At 42.2% G+C, this 19308-nt stretch overlaps 1 protein-coding gene across 1 annotated transcript; it reads left to right on the top strand.

Moving 5' to 3' along the window:
* Positions 1–413: 413 nt before the first annotated feature.
* b4galt1l (DP-Gal:betaGlcNAc beta 1,4- galactosyltransferase, polypeptide 1, like) lies at positions 414–17234 on the top strand. Its single transcript, XM_010866503.5, has 6 exons — positions 414–1353; positions 4622–4857; positions 10078–10265; positions 12193–12315; positions 13265–13369; positions 13969–17234. The coding sequence occupies exons 1-6, from the start codon at positions 1071–1073 to the stop codon at positions 14216–14218; spliced, it is 1185 nt and encodes a 394-aa protein (XP_010864805.2). The 5' UTR covers positions 414–1070; the 3' UTR covers positions 14219–17234.
* Positions 17235–19308: the final 2074 nt, after the last annotated feature.

Below are 19308 nucleotides of genomic sequence, written 5' to 3'. Positions count from 1 at the left end.
AACATGAAATAGACAATAAAATATAGAAAATACACAATACAAAGGGTATTAGCCCCGTCTGCCACTGGGTGGCCCTCGTGTATTTAATTTGACATGAAGAGACAACATTTTACTGACACTTCAGTCTCTTAAGCTCATATGCTTGCCACTCGTAGTTGCCAAATATTCTTTGCACATGACGTGGAGTGGAATGTAAGCTAGGCTTATGTTACTGAGTTTAACTAATCATATGCTGTGATCTTTATACTGTGGTAAAGCAAAACAGTTTCATGCCATTTACAAAGCGAACGCAAAAATGTTTAACTTTGTATTTTAAATTCCATTTTTGTATTTTTAAACAAATTGTTATTCTTAAATCAGTTTAAATATATGTAATACCATTATCAGTTTCAATGTTCTTTAGACCCCTCCCTTCATCAGCCACCGACCAAACAAGAAAAACTTATCGTCAGTTACTGGAGGGTCCACACGGAAATGATATTCAGGGCGATTGTAGGCATATATTTTTTCCTAAATGTACAACTCTGAAATTACTTTTATTATAGACGTCTATATTTTAAATAGGCGCATACTACAGGTATTAAGATGTTCTAATCCATCGGATATTTGTGTTTGGTAAACTCACAGGAAACGGTCATTCAGAGAAACTCAAGAGAAACTCGCTTCGGGGTCTTGATGCTGTTATCATTCGCTGGCTTGGATAGCCACTTGTAGCTAACGTTAGCAAACTTTTAGCCAGTTTAAAAAGTAATTCGGGGCAATTAGTAGGGATAGTCGTAACTTGAGAGAGTCTTTTCAGCAAAATAACTTCTTTCTTGAAGGGACTACCACAGAAGTACCAAAGAAGAACTTCGACAACTATTACGTGAAGTTGTCTCGAGCGAAAATGAAACATTTTACTATAAGCTAGCAGCTAAAGTTCATTAGCTAGCTAGTCGACAAAAGACATCCGTGGAAAGTAGGTATGGTGTTGAAACTTTTTAAAGTTTCGAAGATATAGTTCGACCACTCCGGACGTTAGCTCATCCAGTCTTTATCTATATTGCTGTCTAATAGAGCATAGTAAGCTAATGATGCGGGATTCAACAGTGAATTTCAGCGTTCTTCACAGAACATGCAAATTACTCGTCCTTCTATGTTTTCTCCATATTTCAGTCACTTTAATTTTTTACGTGAGGTCGTTAGAAATTCCATTTGCGTTTGCACAAATTCGACAAACGCATTCAGCGAAGAGTGACCAAACTACTTCAAAGGGCACGGAACCTGACCGGGTTGGAACAAACATTTCTGTCGATACCGTGACTACAGTCACCAACAAACTTGAAACATGTCCTGAGACATCGCCTCTGCTTGGTAAGTTTTATATTTTTCTGGTGGTTTGGCGAGTTACCGTACCAATACTGGCTAATCAATGTTTAATTAACATAACGTTCACAATATTTTTGTCTTAAGCTGTGGGCTGACACTTACATTGTTGGCTGACTGGTTGGTATTCATTCAAAAGTTTTTTTTTTTTTATCAGCATTTTAATTTCAAGTCAAATGCAAAAGTAAAGATCCCCCTCAACCAAAGGTTTAGTCTTTTTCATTTGGTCTACCTATAGCCACACTATTAGCTACATGCTGCTAAGGAATTCATTGTTTGAGAAACTTGGCTTATTTCCACATTTTGTTGTTTTCGTTCAGTGGCCTTGTAGCTTATCTCACATTTCAAAAAGGATATGTTTTTGCAGCTGTTTCCCTAGCTGAGCTATCCATCTGTCACAAAACTCTTGACTGTTTGAGGTGTGGAAGTCAGTGGATTGAAGTGGTATGTACGTCTTCCCTGAGTTAACTGAAATGTATAGTTTTGCAGTTCCCGGACATCAACCACCAGGTCACATTACAGAAAACAATCCAGGGCAATGAGTGTGTGTGTAATTATGAACTATGAATATGACCTGTAATTCTATGGTGTATTCTATATCTATCGTGCCTACTTTAGGAACACACTCTGTTTTAATTTAGATATTAAAACAGCTGTTGGTCATTGTCACAGTATTGTTAGTAGGAGATTGGAGATAATTGCCAAGTGCAATGATAATGCCAAGTGCTATGTCTATCAAAAACAAGGAACTGCTCATGATCTGGCTAATACCATCCATACAGTGATGCATGGTGGTGGAATCATCATGCTATGGGGATGCTTCTCAGCGGCAGGGACTGAAATACTGTTCAGGATTGAGGGGGAAAATGAATTTTTCCTTCAGCCCATGTTTTTTGCATTTCCACTGCGGTCTAAAGTCCTTTGAAGATTATGCAAATTAGCCCTCTGACGTATGCAAGTGCCCCATGTGACACTGCAACAGCGCAGTAACCATGGAGGAGATTCAAGTTGTGCTGCTGTAGATTGTGGTTTATTGAATTTTACGAGCCTTTACTGAGATTGACCGTGAGATGACCGACGGATTCATGCCAACGCACATTTTTTTTTGTTCTTTATCTGTTGTGATTTAATAAACACTTCGGCGGTGAGACAGTGTGTGGGAGTTTTCAGATTGACACAAACGGCTACTATACACACACATTGTGGTTCCACAACTAGTTATTTATCTCCAAAAATGTAGGTGCAAAATACAAATGTGCAAAACGCAGGTATAAATAACAACTAACAACTTGTTTTAATTTTGTATGTTTCTCCCAGCACCTTTTCCCGGTGTGAGTAACGTTCAGCTCACTTCACTTTCAGGATATTTTGTATATGTTTAGGAACAAAATACACATTTTGTATACACCCATCGCCGTTTCCAATTCCGGCTGGATTTTGTTTCCTCATTATAAAGACGCAGTAGGGTGTGGACTTTGTCTTCGATGGTGGTAATGTGAATGGATAACGCATGCTGGTTCTCATTGCTTTGGAGTGTATCATCTCAAATGCGTGTTAGGTTGCTGTCGGAATATAAGTGCCTGTCTGCTACATACGAGCGAAGAGTGCACAATAAGCTCCCTGGTCACTTCAATTATCCACCCAGCTTCGGTATCACACCTGTAAATCCGTGGCGAACAATACGGTTTGGAGGACCAATCACGTGCACTAAATTAGTACGGAGCTTAAATTAAATGAGGACCTCCATGGAAATGTTGAAGGAAGATTTAACTACTTGCACTAAATTTAGAAATTATTCAGAAGGCAATATCTGGGTATTCATAGTTGGTAGCTTTTTTTAAATTTCACATTAGCGTCAAACTATTTATTTTTACACAATGAATCGTTGGAGACAGGAGTAGAAGGCAAATAGTGTACCGGTATATCATGTACGTGTTATTGATATTGGCTGCTGGAATAGTTTAAATGTATGCATGTTCAGCCTAAGGAAAAAGCCTAAGGATTTACCATTAACAACAAAAACACACTTGAAACAACATCCTAACAACATAAATTGGATGATTGACATGCAACAGATTATGCACCCCAGAATATATACATAAATATGTAGCTAGGACATTAATACCCGACCAAGGGAAGCAACTTTTATGGTTACCATGGAATAATGCATATATTAAATGTCTCCTGATATTTATTATAAAAATGTGTATTGAAAGCCTTTGTATGATTGCTCAATGTAATTAAACGTGGGCTGCATATCCTCGCTGTTTGCCTGCGCTCCAATTCCATCTGTCGTTCAATTTCTTCTCCACAGTCTTTTCTTCTCTTTTTGTAAGCAAAATAAACTCCTTTAATGACTCCTTTAACTTTAGTCTGCTGAGGACATTTTATTAAATGGCGTTTGCCAACTTTACACTACTACTTGACCAGTCAGAAATGTTCAGCACTGCAAGCCCCACCCCAACATTTCTGGTACTCTGTGACTGTCCTGCCCCCGAGCAGGGACTATTTTGGGGGTAAAATGTCGTTCCTGGTTCCTGTGGTGGAAACGCAGTAAGTTCCTCAAAAGGTTCCTAGTTCCTGGGTAAAGTTCCTGCTGTTGAAATGCCGTTTGAGTCTTTAAGCACTAGAACAACCCAAAGCACACAACCAATGCAACACTGGAGTTGCTTCTGTGAATATTCTTGAGTGGCCCAGCCAAAGCCTGAACCCCATTCAACATCTGTGGGGAAACCTGAAGATCACAGTTCTCTGACACTCCCCATCCCATCAGACAGAGCTTGAGAGAATCTACAAGGTAGAATGTGAGAAACTGGCCAAATGCCAGTGAAAACTTAGTATAGGGATACCCAAGAATATTGAAAGCTGTGATTGCTGCCAAAGGAACTTCTGCAAAGTACTGAATGATTGGTCTGAATACTTATGAACATGAGATTTCAGATTTTTTTTGCCAGACTAAGTGGAGCCGGCCAAGAAGAGTGAATGTCTCTTGTTGCGTGAGTGACTGACTGACTGACTAACCCTTGTTAAATAGCGTTGTGGTTAGAGACACGGGCTGCCATGTAGGCCACTGGGGTTTGATCCTCGCCACGGCCAAAACTAATTATTCATTAGGATATAAGGATGGACAACTTTGCTGGCTACAAGCTTCAGTAAAAGTGTTTAGTTATATTGCGACTATTTCTGGTTTGCATCACCATAGCACCAAGTAAAGTTATAGTGCCTAATGAATAAGCCATGACTCATTCTCTTTCAGTGGGCCCCCTTCGCATAGAATTTTCAAATCCAGTCAGCCTGGATCTCGTGAGGAATGAGAACCCCAATCTCCAGAACGGGGGGCGCTTCAAGCCCAAAGATTGTGTGGCCCTTCAGAAGGTGGCAATCATCATCCCGTTCCGTAACCGTGACGAACACCTCAGGTTCTGGCTCTACTATCTCCATCCCATTCTTCAGCGCCAACAGCTGGACTATGGTGTCTATGTCATCAACCAGGTGGGTTCTTCACGACGACTCTCTGTTCTCCGCCTGCATGCATGTCTACAAAGGGATTTTTGCCAGTTAGTAAATCTCAGGGCAGGCTGTTTCCCAGAATGCTTCAAACAAACAAAGGTTGTTTGTAATTTTAAGTATTGTAGCTGGAGTTAACTGGCAAGATGAAATCGCAAGTATGGATGCTACGCATTGGAAATTGTTGGGAGAATAATTAAAGACATTATGTGAATACATTACATCTGCAGTTTGTTTTGCGCTTGGGGTGAACTGTTTTTGATTAGCAGTGTTCTTTCCATTCAGATATCGATCGCATGGAGGATGCGTCCCATGTCTAAATCCTTTTAAGTTGCGTTACTTGGTGTGATGTTTTCGAGTGCAAATAAATTAGTTTGTAGCTTGTCAAATATACCCGCCTTGGGATGAATCCGAGCGTGGTGGTTTCTGTAAAAACACTCCAGATACCTAAATCATCGCTAAACTAGAAATGGTCGTAGACCTATGTTCGTATAGTTTTTGAACAGTCTCCATCTAGCAATTAATCATTCAAATAAAAGCTAGATCTGGTATCACACACAAAAATGACCCACTGTAATGGCATTTAGCGACAGTATGAGCTGGAAGATGTATTTGCTTTGGGAATAGCTCTTATTGGAAAGCAGACATCGGTCCTGTTTAACTCAGGAACCTAACAGCAAAGAAACTTGTCAGTTAATGGGAAATATTTCTTCCCAGTGTGTCAAAGGTTTATATGCCTCAGTTTTCTAATGGAATGTATTGCTTCACGGTCAGGTGAAAGTGTAGGCAAGCATCTGAATAACTGATTGTTTCTTATTTAAAAAATGCTTACAATCTGAGGCAATCCTTCTGTGTTCGACCTATATGGGGAAGAAATCTGATCATGTAACATAGTGCCAGCATTTGTCTATGCGTCTGTTCTTTGTCTGTCAGCAATTTCCTTTATTTATTCATGGTGTTTGCACAACCAAAAGACTATTGTGCCCTCCAGTAAAACTAGCGCTGAACACAGAAATGGGCTTGGCACAGAAATAGACAACGTGTGGCTTTCAGACTGGACTATCTCTTTCCATTTAAAGACCTGAAAGAACAGCCCTTCTGGAAGGCTCTTTTTATACTTGCATTCCTGTGTCTCTTTTCATCCAGGTCCTTTTGTTTGTGTAATGGATTTTCTTTATTTTTTTTTTATGTATGCAGGTATAAGGGTGATTACAGATGACTGGAAGAAGAATTTAACAAGGGTGGTACTTAAAGTGAAATTCTCAGTGTCTTCCCCAAACTGTCCGTAAGAACATCGTCTCAGTCTAATTCCTTGTTTGGTGCGAGATGTCACTGCCTTAGGTGTAGTTGAGTAAATCCACTCCTATCCAGACTTACTTAGGTCAGTGGGTGCACAAATGTTCAAACCTTTCCATTCTGACTCCTGGTAAGAATAAAACACGCAACCCTGCTGCTGCAAACACCATGCTCCAATGTCCCTACCCCGTTGTACCACAGATTATTTTATTTCAATGCCAAAAAAAAAGAAATCTTCAAGGACTGTGATGTCACAGCGGTGATGCAGCAGTCCAGCCTGTTCCCTAAAATGTAAACACAGTTGCTCTGCCAGTTTTCAAAATGCTTTGTAAATTCCGTGTGCAGAATCTCTAGTTCAACTGGATTGACTGCTTGATCTCATCTGTGGTTCAGAGTTGAGCCGACATAGCTACCTGAGCTGGGCGGAGAAAGCACTGGTTGGGCTGGCATCATTCGATCCTGCAAGTTGACCTTGTTGCCGGGTTGAAGGACAACAGGCCTCAAGTGTCTTTTCTGAACATGTCTGGGAGGGACTTCAGGTGAAGGACTCACCCAGGAAAATGTAGCGTTGCTGTCAGAACAGTCCGTCTGTAGGCAAAACTTACCCGTTGTGGTGTGCTTAAACAACCCGGCGGTAATTTATCTAACTTCCCCTAGTGCAGTTTTAGAAATACTTTACAGCAAGTGTAGGTGAAGACCCTTATTTTAAAATCAGGGTATTCAACTCTTACCCTACAAGGTCCGGAGCCTGCTGGTTTTCTGTTCTACCTCAACATCAATTGCCCTCACCTGATGTCCCAGGTCTAGAATAGGTCCCTGATTACAGAGTTGTAATGGAAAAAATGGAGTGGAACTTGCTTCAAGATCTGGAGTTGCGTATCCCAACTTCAAGATCTATACAGTAGCTTGCGGAGACAGATATCAGCTGGGGCTGCTTCATTGCGGTCTGTGTCCTGGCAGATCTACCCTTTACATTGCTTTTGTTTCGAGCAGACGTCGCTTTGGGCCGGACACCAGGCTTGCACTTGGGAGGCAGCCTTGTTCCATAGAGATTGTCAGTTGCTGAAAATAATGCTCACATCGGTACCAGTGCCAGGTGAATTAAATGCCCTCAATGGCTGTGTCTACACATGCAGTCCAGTTATGATCAATTGGACTGCAGCTGTTGTCACTGTCACACACTATTCACGATCAACATGTATTAGTCATCTGTTCTTCTTTCATGCAATGTCTGACGTGAACAGTGTGGTGAAATCCTACGGTCAGGTCAACACTAGGTCAGGACAAAACTCTAGGATGCTTATTGACATGCCAAATGCAATCCAAATCACACAGGACTGAATGATTTAGGTGCTCTAATCAAATCTGTATCTGTAGGCACTAATTGGCACTTAAGCTGGTTTAGAGCATGAGGGGTGTGATCGACCTCTCCCCTTTGACTGGATGCCGGGATGGGTTACAGGTATAGCATGGGAAAACCAGTGTTTTAGTGCAGAGAGTCGGTCACGCCCTGCCAGTAGTATATACTGGATCAAGACGTCATGATTGTCATGATGCGGTGCGTGGCAAAGAAAATCAGTTAAAAGCTGCTATTATTCTAATGGACCAATCTGACTTTCCGTAGTTAAGAGTTGCCTAGTGATTTCCAAAAGCTCTGAGGCTAAGCACAATTATTGGGTCTTTGTTGGCTTTCTACTCAACCCGTCTGTTTCTCTCTTTTCTCCTGTTTTTCTCATAGCCTTTCCTCTCCCTTCCTCCTTTGTTTTATCTATTCCTTTTTTCCTTTTCTCTGCTCAAATCACCTGTCTTTTGCATGTCGGAGTATCTGGCCAATGGCTGTGTTCGCTGGAGGAGGAGAGAGGGCGCCCCCCCCGCTTGCTCTGACCAATTGCGTGACACCATGGGCTAAGGGGTCTGTCTGGTAATGTGGGCTTCTTTCCTCTTTCAGTTTTTCTGTTGTATTGACTTGATCTGTTTTGGAACTGTGCTTTCTTCACTTCCCTTCAAATGAGCGACCTGTGTGGCGATTTTATATGCACATGCGTATGATGCTGTAATGCCCTGACAGGGAGAGATGAGTCACTAGGCTGAAACAATATACGGCCACCATAAACAAACTCACTCTGGCCTCCTTAACAAATTTTGGTTTTAGACCGTATCGGGTGGGGATTATTATTATTATTTTTTTATCAATGTACATGTTTGTCTGTGTCGTGTATCGCCACTGTGTGTAGTATAGAATGTTACCTACGGCGGGGCTTCAGCCAAGGACGCGTCTGAACTTTGAATCAATCGTCCAAGTGTTTTCGCTAATTTTATGCATAAGAACTTTGAGTCCCTGTTTCTGTTTTTATAAACACTACCCAGGCTTTTCTTTAATTTGAGACCGTCCTTGTTTTCATGTTGTTAGGGAGGGTCATCTGCCCCCGGGTTCTATAGGTATTCAAGCAGGTCTTTTCAGGACCAGATCAGATAAAGCCAGTGATATTTGAGACACGTCTGTTGAAAAGCACTCCATGCACATTGAAGACACATTAAGGCAGAACATGATGCTCCGGTTCTTTTGCCAAGCGACGCCGTTTAGAGAATGGACACAGGATGCTTACGTACATCGGCCCTGGTAATTGACGATGTGTTTTATCCATCTTGAGAGGACCAAGAGTAAATAGACAGACAGGCCCAGCAACTAGTGGAAGACGTCACTGCCCAACCCGATCAACCTGGATGTTCCCTGTCGGATGTGATTTTAATATATTGAAATGTCCATAATAGAACTACCAAATAATTTGGTTGAATAGCAACTTGTGTTTCATTAATAAAATTTCTAAGCCTTTTCTCATGCTATCCATTGGCATAATCTATGTGGGTAACATTTGAAAAACAGAAAAAAACGTCCCAGAGGAATAGAGGCGGTGTGTAGTTATTTGATCCTCCAATTAAGAAATGGGATTATGTTTTCCCTCCAGCTATTTTATTGAACAAGGCTCATGAATGAAGGTCAACAGCAGAAACTCAACCCTGAGGAGTTACATAGATCGAAGACTTTTGAAATCGCAAATGTTCTAAATTATACCAATAATACCTCAGGTGACCTGTCTGTATACCTAAGCAATCCTCTGTTTTGAGTTGTAAGAGCAAGACTCAATTGAGGCGGCCTCTTTCCTTCCCATAACTGATAACAGGAATTCCTCTCTATGTTCACTTTACACTAAGCATTCATGTCTAGATGTTTTTAAAGTGCCGCAGTTGTTTTCAGCTCCACTACATTATGTTAAAACCTGCTCAAATAAAGCCTGGGGCTAATCGACGGTACGATGTAATTGTCTGTCGCCAGGTGTTTGGGACAATGTGTAAATATGTTTCCCAGCACTAATACAGCTATGAAAATCAGGCTGGCTTGCCTCACAATTACTTTGAACAGCAAGCTGGAACAATATACGGATGGATTGTTATTTTCTTTAGAGTCAGACTACATTCCTTTAAATTGTTTATAAGTGAGTCGATTCACCCTAGCCGGTGCTAATTCCCCAGATCTCTGCCGTACATTATGATGTGTTAAGTCTGCTTGCCTAGTACAATAAAATAAATTGATAAACAATGCAGAAGCGATTATTCGCAATTATTAATTTTTCCCCAGAGGACACCAAGATGACCGTACTGTTGTTCAAATGACATCAGAACCCTCACCTCAAGTTGTATTCCTGGTATTCACTTGCTGGTGCAAAACACCAAAGCAAACAATCCAGGACCAGTGTTGCCTATCAATCAGTCAGATTTCTAAAGCCCGTTTTTACATCAGCAGTTGTCACAAAGGGCTTTTACAAAAACACCCAGCCTTGTCTACCGTCCGGATGTTTGTTTTCCGTCCTACGGTTCTAATGTCCCGTTCCCTCCATCCACACTCTCCAGGACGGTGAAGAGGTGTTCAACCGGGCCAAACTCCTCAACGTGGGATACGCAGAGGCCTTGAAGGAGTACGACTATGGCTGCTTCGTGTTCAGCGACGTAGACCTCATCCCAATGGATGACAGGAACACCTACAAGTGCTTCAGCCAGCCCCGGCACCTGTCTGTCTCTATGGATAAGTTCGGCTTCAGGTAGGCCTCCGCCTCCGCCCCTTGGCCAATAAGAGGGCACCTGTGAATTCTGCATTGTCTGTTGCTATAGCTGCGCCTCTTAACGCCTAACTGTGGAAGGTATCACTGGTTACCAAGGCCACCGTTGTCTTGGCTTGATGATGCCTGTTTGAATATTCCCTCGAGCTTCCTGTTCTGCAGGTCTGTAATTCCGTAGCTGTCTAGATATGTTTAAAGAAAACAGTGCAAACCAAGTCATTCGCAGGGTGGTTTTGGTGAACTAAATCCCTAAGACATGTTTCTCATCGTGCTCCACCAAACCCTCGGGTGAACGCCGGCAAATTGTCAGTAATTTAGTTATTTCTTCTTTGGCAAATAACAGCCTGTCTGTAAGTGGAATCAGTTATCCCTCAGTTAGCCATGACATTTTTAGTTTGATAGCAAGTGGTTTTTAAGAAATGGGCCACATACAGAGTCTAATACAGTTTTCTTGTTTTGCCAAATAAAGGCAGTGTAATTTAGGCCAATTTCTCAGACTTACGTGGGGAAAGGCTTGTTTCTCCATACCCATATCAGTAATACAGGCAAGCGTTTCAATCCTTTCAAGACTAACGCTGTGGTCAGTCTTTTAAATACTGGAAGGAGCTTTGCATGTACTTTCAATCAGGCCCTAAGCTCAGCTGCTCATTGCAAACTGCTTGTATTTGGGACCTGATTTGCCTCCTGTCATGTGTTTCTGAGCAGCTTGCCTTTAGACTGGCCTTGTTCTCGTTAGGAATGCTGGCCCCGGGGGTCTGCTGTCAGAACGGCTTAAATGCTTATTATTTTAGCCCGAACTGCTAATGCTGTGTCTGACACGTTTGTGACAATGTTTGCTCGGTTTTCTCCTGTATAGGAGGACGTAGGGCCACTCTGCTGTGTTTTAAATGGTGGCTCCACGTGTAACACACAGTTCGTTTGAACCGTCCCAGGTGGGCGTGATTTCATTGTTCATCCAGGTCACAACGAACTGGAGCTCACAGACATGTCGGAGCCGGTCTCTGTGAAGCTACAGGCATTCTTTGTCCGTGTATTGAATGAAAAGATTCAGGACCTTATCTTCCTTTTTGATGAAAATCTATTTAGCTTTAGTTTGGCTAGGTACACATCTACACTTCAGATGTCTACTTCTGATGCAGAAGGCTAATCCAAACATCCTTTTGCCCTTGTTTTTGTTACTCCCATGTTTTTAAGATTTAGCGCTTTCGGGCAGCACGTGTCAAATGACAGCTCATCATAATGTGTTCTGCCAAAACATGATTACACTTGGCTACGAGTTTGTATTGCTTGTTAATTTTTTTGCAACTTGACCGCTGACAGACTTGTATATGTGCTTTTATGGGCATTCGGTCACCAAAGTCTTGTCCCAAAACTCTGTGTGCTCTGTCATCTTCCTGCTGTTCACCAAACATCTGGAAACAATATCCAGCAGAACTCTGCGAGGAAAATCTGTCTCAAAGACGGACGCTGAGCTCTCCTTGTTTGGCAATTTGTTCGGTGACTAAACCCTACAATGGATTTTCACCCCCACACACGCGCACATTTAGATTTACTATACTGCGGCCGCCTTTTTAATAAATCTTTATGAAATGACATTACGGCTTAGGCTAACCTGTTGTAGTGTCCAAAATCAACATGGAAATGAGCTGAGGCTAAACCAGAGGGCATTCTGCCTCTACATGTGATCATGGGAAGTTCACATGTACAGAAGCAGTCAGACATCTGCTAGACAGATACTTCCCGTATCCTGGAAACAACTGACAATGTTTTCTGTTGGCGCCCCAGTTCTTGACCCCTCGTTTGAGAGCTGTTTAACCCCTTAACAAACAAATGGTAAGTTTCCTCATTTAGGGCTACTCGTTTATTCTGCCCCTCTCTCTCACACCCTATCTGCTTTGACGCCTCTCAGGTTGCCATATAACCAGTACTTTGGGGGCGTGTCATCAATGAGCAAGGAGCAGTTCCTCAAAATCAACGGCTTTCCGAACAACTACTGGGGCTGGGGAGGGGAGGACGATGACATTTTCAACAGGTGAGAGTCTTGGCTGCTTAAGACAAAACCCCAGTGTAAATGCTTATGTAAGTTGAGGCATATTTCTCTCTAGATCCCTTCTCATTTACTCTCTTGTAGTCCATAACTGGTCCTAGCCTGCATTTTAGCAAAGCAGCCATTACAAGCAGATGGGACAACCAAAGAAACTTCTAATTTGTGACAGGGGTGCAGGGGAGTGCTTTGTGAACTTTCTCTGAGACATTCTGGACGACCCCCTCCAGACATCCCCCATGGTCCTCTCTGGGAGGCTGTTTTTCTTATCAGGGCAGGATCTAGCTGCCAGGCAGCTTGTTTGGATCTGTAATGGAGGGAGGGGGAGGGGCCTGGGATTGACGTGAATCGGAAATCGGACCCATTTCAGGATTAAATTCTCTCTACGATACCATGCTGTACCTTGTTAAACATATGCCTTTAAGGCATTCGTAACCTCAAAGCATCCATTCTGACACTTTCTCTGCGACTGAATAATGCCTGTAAATTAAACTCCACGTGGGGGTCATTATTTAACATAGAGCCAAATGGCACAAAGTGTTAAGATGTATTTTTTGTTTAGTTTTTTGGATCCAACAACTGGTCGATAGCTCATTATCCATTTCCATAATGATGTTAACAACTGGCACAGCAGCAATTTCCAAAGATGCCCTATTCTCTGTGGTGAATAGAGCTTTCAGAAGGCATTTATCAGCTGTGTTAGTGAACTCTGCTAGGCCAGACAGCTTCTCAGTACCGATAGACCCGACAAAGTGTGCAATTTCCATCTTGTCCACAGGGCAGCCAAATTGGAAACCAAAGAGCCTGTTTCACTCCCTATCACATCCGGCCTATATTTAACCTTTTTTCCTTGTGTGAAAACCTTGTGCTTGGTGGGACGATCTGTTTGTAGTTGTGGGCGGGTCTGAAACGAGCACCTGCCCCTGTGTGTCAACAGGCTGAGCTCCAAGGGCATGTCCATCTCACGGCCTAGCGGAGCCGTGGGGAAATGTAGGATGATCCGCCACGACCGAGACAAGAAGAACGAGGACAACCCGCAAAGGTGAGCCACGCCCACCTTTGATGTTGGGGGGGGGGGGGGGGCAGTTGTGTCTACAGCGGCACATCTGTCGCTGTGAGATTAGTCCCTTTTGCGTACATCTAGCCAAATTGAATTTAATAGGAGCAAGCAATAGGTCCCCATCTAGTTTCGGCTATATTGCTTAAAACTATCCAGCGTTATCTGTTGTAGAACAATAAGTGTCCACAGTTGAGCCCTCCCCAGACACTCCAGTCACACACTTTTGTTCCAACTCCATGCTGACGTTCTCTCTACCTGAGCAGTACATGCCTGGGGAAACTTTTGCATGCGAAAAAACAAAACGCCTGGGCGGCCATTCAAATGAATGTGGTCATTTATTGAACAAGGCCTCACTCCAGGGTCGGGAAATGTATCCGGTCTGTTGAAATCATTGTCTACTTTATTACGCGGCGTATGTACTTTGTAGCGGATTGTTTGCACTTTTTATATAACTAGTGTTTGATCTTGCAAAGTGTGTTCTAATGTCCAAAGGAGTTGTTTGCCGTAGGTTGCATCTTAACCAAATCCGAAGGACCTGGTTCCTTCACTGTAATCATTTGAATTGTGTTTTTTCGTTTCAGGTTTGACCGCATTGCCCACAACCAGGGAGACAATGAACAAAGACGGCATCAAACCCTGGAGTACAAAGTGGTCAAAGTGGAGAAGGATCAGTTATACACCAAAATTACTGTGGACGTGGGGAAAAAAATAAGTCTGAAAAACATTAACAGCCTTGACAACCAATTTGTCGCTGTTGTGGATATAGTTACCAAATGTGCCTTGATGCTAGAAACAATGATATGGGCCCTTTGGACCACAGAGAATGACTGATCTGATCAGTGAACAAAACCATATTTCTTAATATTCCCTTTATTTTTTTACATTTGCACATCCAATTGTGAATTGAACTGGGATTCCAGTGTCTAGATTATAGGATTCTTAAATCGTTCACACCAGGAAAGATGTTTGACAATCAGTGATTTGACACTCATGGTGTCCCATCAGGCTGAAATGGCCACCACTCTCTCTGAAGACAGCTGCTGAGACCCTTTGTGAGCCATTTTGTATTGGGGATTAAATTAGCCTGGCTAGTGAATTGTCTAATCGATTGCCCTAGGCATTCTGGGACTGTCGTTCTGTCCATCTCTTGTCTATGTGTTGTGGTTTAGGTTCCTGTTGGGATGGTTTTAGTTGTCATCCTTGGAATGGCTTTTTGCTAGTCTTGGGGCCCTCTGCCGATAGCGCAGGTTGTTAACCCATACAAATCAAAGAGCTTGTTTTGTTAAAACAACCAAATAACTACTTTAACACTGCTGTGCTCTAATGTTCCACTCAAAGTATCTGGAACATGTGGGCACACAATTCCAAAAACACCTTGTTGAAAAAGCCAGTTGCCATTGTCGTTCCTATTAGCCATTCTGTTTCCCACCGTTAATGGTCCTTGGGACCATGTGAAAAGATGGCGAAAATGCCTCTGCTGGATCTTCCTCCCCTGTGAAGAGCACCGTCCCTGGTAGCCTGGAAGGAGGCCTCTTTTTTATTTTTTGGAGGAGAGCCACCTGAATGTATTTGCCTGGTGTTGTGCAAGTTTAAACCTTGAGGTAAATTCTACCATGCTGTTTTCTATCACTAGTGTCACTAGTATCACTAGTGACTGATTTAATTGTGCTTTTTTTGTGTGGTTGAGGAAACGGGGTTCTATGCAGAAAGGAATCCTCTTGTATTCAATGAATGTTTTTAAGGAGGTGTGGGAGGAAAAAACTGATCAGCCAGTGTTTCCCCTGTATTAATTTAGCAGCCGTGGACTAAATTGTTGCCACCACATCAAAAGTATGTAACTTGAAATATATACATTGAAGTCATAGTAGATACATGTATATTTTTTATATAAGGATGTATACAGTACTATAGGAATAAGAAATGGCATTTAAATGGATAGTGATTTTTGGCGACTACGCCCTTTTTCTACTTACCTATAGTCCAATAAACGTATGGACTTATGTCTACAAGCAGTTTGTAGAGAGTTGCTAACTAGTTTTAGTGCTCTCAGCACAATGACTGGACATCTATAGGAGCGGCTAGCATGCTAGTGCAACCATTGCCACTGCTGCTGAAAGAAATCCAAGGGGAAGCACTACAGTTTCAAACGTGTACTAACTAAAAACCCTGAAAGGCCACCGTTCACCACATTTTCTTACAGATCCCTGGAATGCTTCTTTTACAGTGAAATCTACTTAAGATTGTTCGTTGTGGGGCAGAACGTTGCACAATACAAGTAGTTCCTCAGTCTTATTGTGGAGAAAAGCCATTGAGATTAGTAAATTCTAGTGGTCGGATGTATCAATATATGGTAACCGTGGGCTCTATGCTTATCAATATTTGGTAACTGTGGGCTCTATGCTTATCAATATTTGGTAACTGTGGGCTCTATGCGTATCAATATATGGTAACTGTGGGCTCTATGCGTATCAATATTTGGTAACTGTCGGCTCTATGCGTATCAATATATGGTAACTGTGGGCTCTATGCTTATCAATATTTGGTAACTGTGGGCTCTATGCTTATCAATATTTGGTAACTGTGGGCTCTATGCGTATCAATATTTGGTAACTGTGGGCTCTATGCGTATCAATATTTGGTAACTGTGGGCTCTATGCGTATCAATATTTGGTAACTGTGGGCTCTATGCGTATCAATATATGGTAACTGTGGGCTCTATGCTTATCAATATATGGTAACTGTGGGCTCTATGCTTATCAATATATGGTAACTGTGGGCTCTATGCTTACTCATGTGTGTTCTTCTCCTGACCGCTTCTTAACTCTATCAGCCGCCGCTGTCTGGAGAATATTTACATTGACAGCCATTTCTGCCTTAACCAAATAAACTTGAAAGAACTGCATTAATTGGTCAGTTTTGAGACTATACTGAGTACATATGCACCTTGAAACGATGGGTGTAAGTATTACATTTAAGTGCTGAATCCAAGTCTGTCATTTCCTAGCTGTTCCCCAAAAACGCTTTCCAAGATGTTGAACGATTGTTGGCTAAGTTGCTACGAGAACATATTGTACTCGGGCCCCGACTGCAGAAGCCAGCCACTCACGCATGCGCCGTGCGCGCACAGACACAGCCTATATATATTTTACACTGTAGAGCAGAGAACTTTCGTGATGTCATGGGGTTTCCCTTCCAGCTGTATACCCAAAGGACTTTAGTTAATATCACAGGCCTGTTCAACCTTGGTGAACGTTGTGTACAGAAATGTGATTATTTCTTGTGAAGTCGTGGTGAATGTGGGTTTTCTGTGTGCAACACAGCTTTATCATCCAAAATGAGATTTTGCCACATAAACCTAAGCCTCAACAGCCTCCTCTCTGTACGCATAGATTACTTTGTCTGGTAGCGACATTCAGGAGCTCGCAGTATAGTCTTGCGCTATGCTGTCTTGCTCTGCAAGTCTGGCATGCAGGTTTCATTAGCTAGCGATGCATACTTTATTTTTTTTTCTCTTTTTACCTCTGTTGTAAGGTTCCTCCCTGAGACAATGGCCTTTGTCGATTAAAGCCAGCTGTGTGTATGTCAGTGTTGATTCGTATGTTTAACAAATGTTAGCTGGGTAATCTGTAAGGCCTGCACCCTCTGTTTTACTTGGGTTGTTTTCTGTTTCCATTATGATTCAGTGAGTTTGTGTCCACGTCTGTGTATACTTGGAGTTATGAAAAATGCATGTGTCTTTGTAAATCTGTTGCAGTCTTTCCCAGATGTAATTCCAAAAGTGTTTTCCTGATTTGTGGGAATGTTTGATGAAATGTTTAGGTAATTAAATTATTTGATTTTAATTAAATGTTTTCTCATTGTGTTTTTTTTTTGTGGGGGGAAATCATCATTTAACTTCAGACCTCAGGACGGTTTCTCTTGTGTCCAGGTGTAAATAAGACTCTGATACAACAATGAACCATCAGAGACCTATTTACATTGCTACACCAGGTGGGAACAATTAATGAGGTAGAACAGAAAAACAGCAGGTTCCAAAACTTAGTAGAGTTATAGTTGAATAAACCTGCACCAGGAGGTGGTTTCTCAGACACTTCCTGGAATTTTTTAAATGCTTACTTCCAGACATTTTCTCTTATGCTTCATTGGCAACAAAAGGGGGAAAAGGGAGGAGAGATTATTGCTGAGTGTGTGTTAGGTCAGCCATACCACCCCAGGACACTGCTGTTCGATTTTATTTTCTTTAAATTAAATTCTCCATGTTAAAAAAAAAAGTTTTTACTCCTAGCAAATACATTTGTTTTAGTTCAGCCAGCTAAACCTTTTTTCCTATTACTGGTTAATGTTTAGTGTTGCCATGGTTGGAGGGTTTCCATGGGTACCTCGACAGAACATGTGTGCAGGAGCAAGTCGAGAAGCCGCATGGGGGTTTATGACAAGTTCAATCAGGCTTTCTTTTGTCTCGTTCTCAGTACTGGATCTTGATTTTTTTATTTAATTTTTTTTTTACCAATTAACAGATTACAGAGAGCTATGGGAGCCATATGTGAGGTTGCTTTGTTAGGTCTTGTATTGAGGGCCTTGAATAAGTGCAAGACCTCATTAGATTACATTTCCATTCAGGGACCTCCTACCACTGGGTCCTGTCGAGCACAACCGGCCCCTGAAAAGTGTCATTCATGTGCCCATATGGGTCCCACGTAATCAAAAGCTTCCTTTCAAACTAGGGGTTTCGTGGCTGACCTAAGTACGACAGTGTTCCTGTTTAGAGCCCTCACACACAAAAAACATATCACACATCCAGCCCGAATCAGGAGGTTAAAAACATGAATACAAATATTTGTTAAGGTTTTGGTGCAGTGACAGCACAGTTTTCAAACCTGGTGTCTCAATGAAAGTGTGTGGGTCTTTTAGTAGAACAACCCAAAATATGCATGAAAAGCTTTCCGTGTGTTCTAGGGCGATGAAGAGATCTGACCGTTTGCTACTGATGTACATGCACTGTGACAGCATGGGTTCAAATCCTACCCACAGCCCCTTTAGTAAAAACTCCCCACCGTTCTGTCCAATGAAGCATAGAAATGCCTCTCTTTTTTTGCACTCAATGGTTCAACAAAGAAAAGCTCAACTATTCTGGAGTGGCCAATAAAGCCTCCTGTTCTGAATCACATCCAAAACCTCTGACGTGAGCTGAAAACAACAGCAGATGGTGGAAGGCACCTCTCTGGCATTGAAGAAGTTGCCAGTTTAAAGGTGCAGCAGGAAGATTGCTGATGGTTGCCAAAAGCATTGGCTGGCACTTATCTTGGTCAAATGTTGTGCAACCAAGTTACTAGCTTCCGAGTGCCTATCATGCCTATCATTTGTTTTGTTTGTATCTCTAAAATTATAAACTTAAGTTAATCGAAATAAAACAAAGTCTGCAGTTGGTGACTAAACTTTTTCTTCACTTTGATGTGAAAATAATTAAGTACATCATTGTTTATCTGGCCGTATCTGAATTTCCATTGACGTTAGATGTCTGTCAACCTTTCATTTTGACTTCTGTCAGGGGAAGTGACTCTGTACTATTCACCCTCTGTGTCAGAGAGAGGACCATAATTTGACCCCCCAGCTTATTGCTCAAGCAGTGGACAAATTATATCTACTGAAGTAAAGCCTTCTGATCCCCCCCCCCCTTCTCTCTTTACCAGTAACGTCACAACAGACACCCGTGACCCTGACATTTGTAAACAAACAAAAAACTGACTGAAACAAATACATAATGGACCACCTGCTCCGCTTTGCTGCAGCCAAAACCCAAGAAACTGTTGCTGTTCTCAGGAAGGTGGCAACCTTGAGTGTCTGCGGGAGGACTCCAGGGCCCAGCAGCAGCTGAAGGAGCGTGGGGTGGGGGGACGTGGAGGCTCAGACTGCAGCCCTCC

Source organism: Esox lucius, chromosome 4 (genome assembly GCF_011004845.1).
Source record: "Esox lucius isolate fEsoLuc1 chromosome 4, fEsoLuc1.pri, whole genome shotgun sequence".
NCBI classification, from domain to species: domain Eukaryota; kingdom Metazoa; phylum Chordata; class Actinopteri; order Esociformes; family Esocidae; genus Esox; species Esox lucius.
The sequence above is the reverse complement of the archived record's forward strand: the minus strand, read 5'-3'. Positions and strand labels throughout refer to the sequence as shown.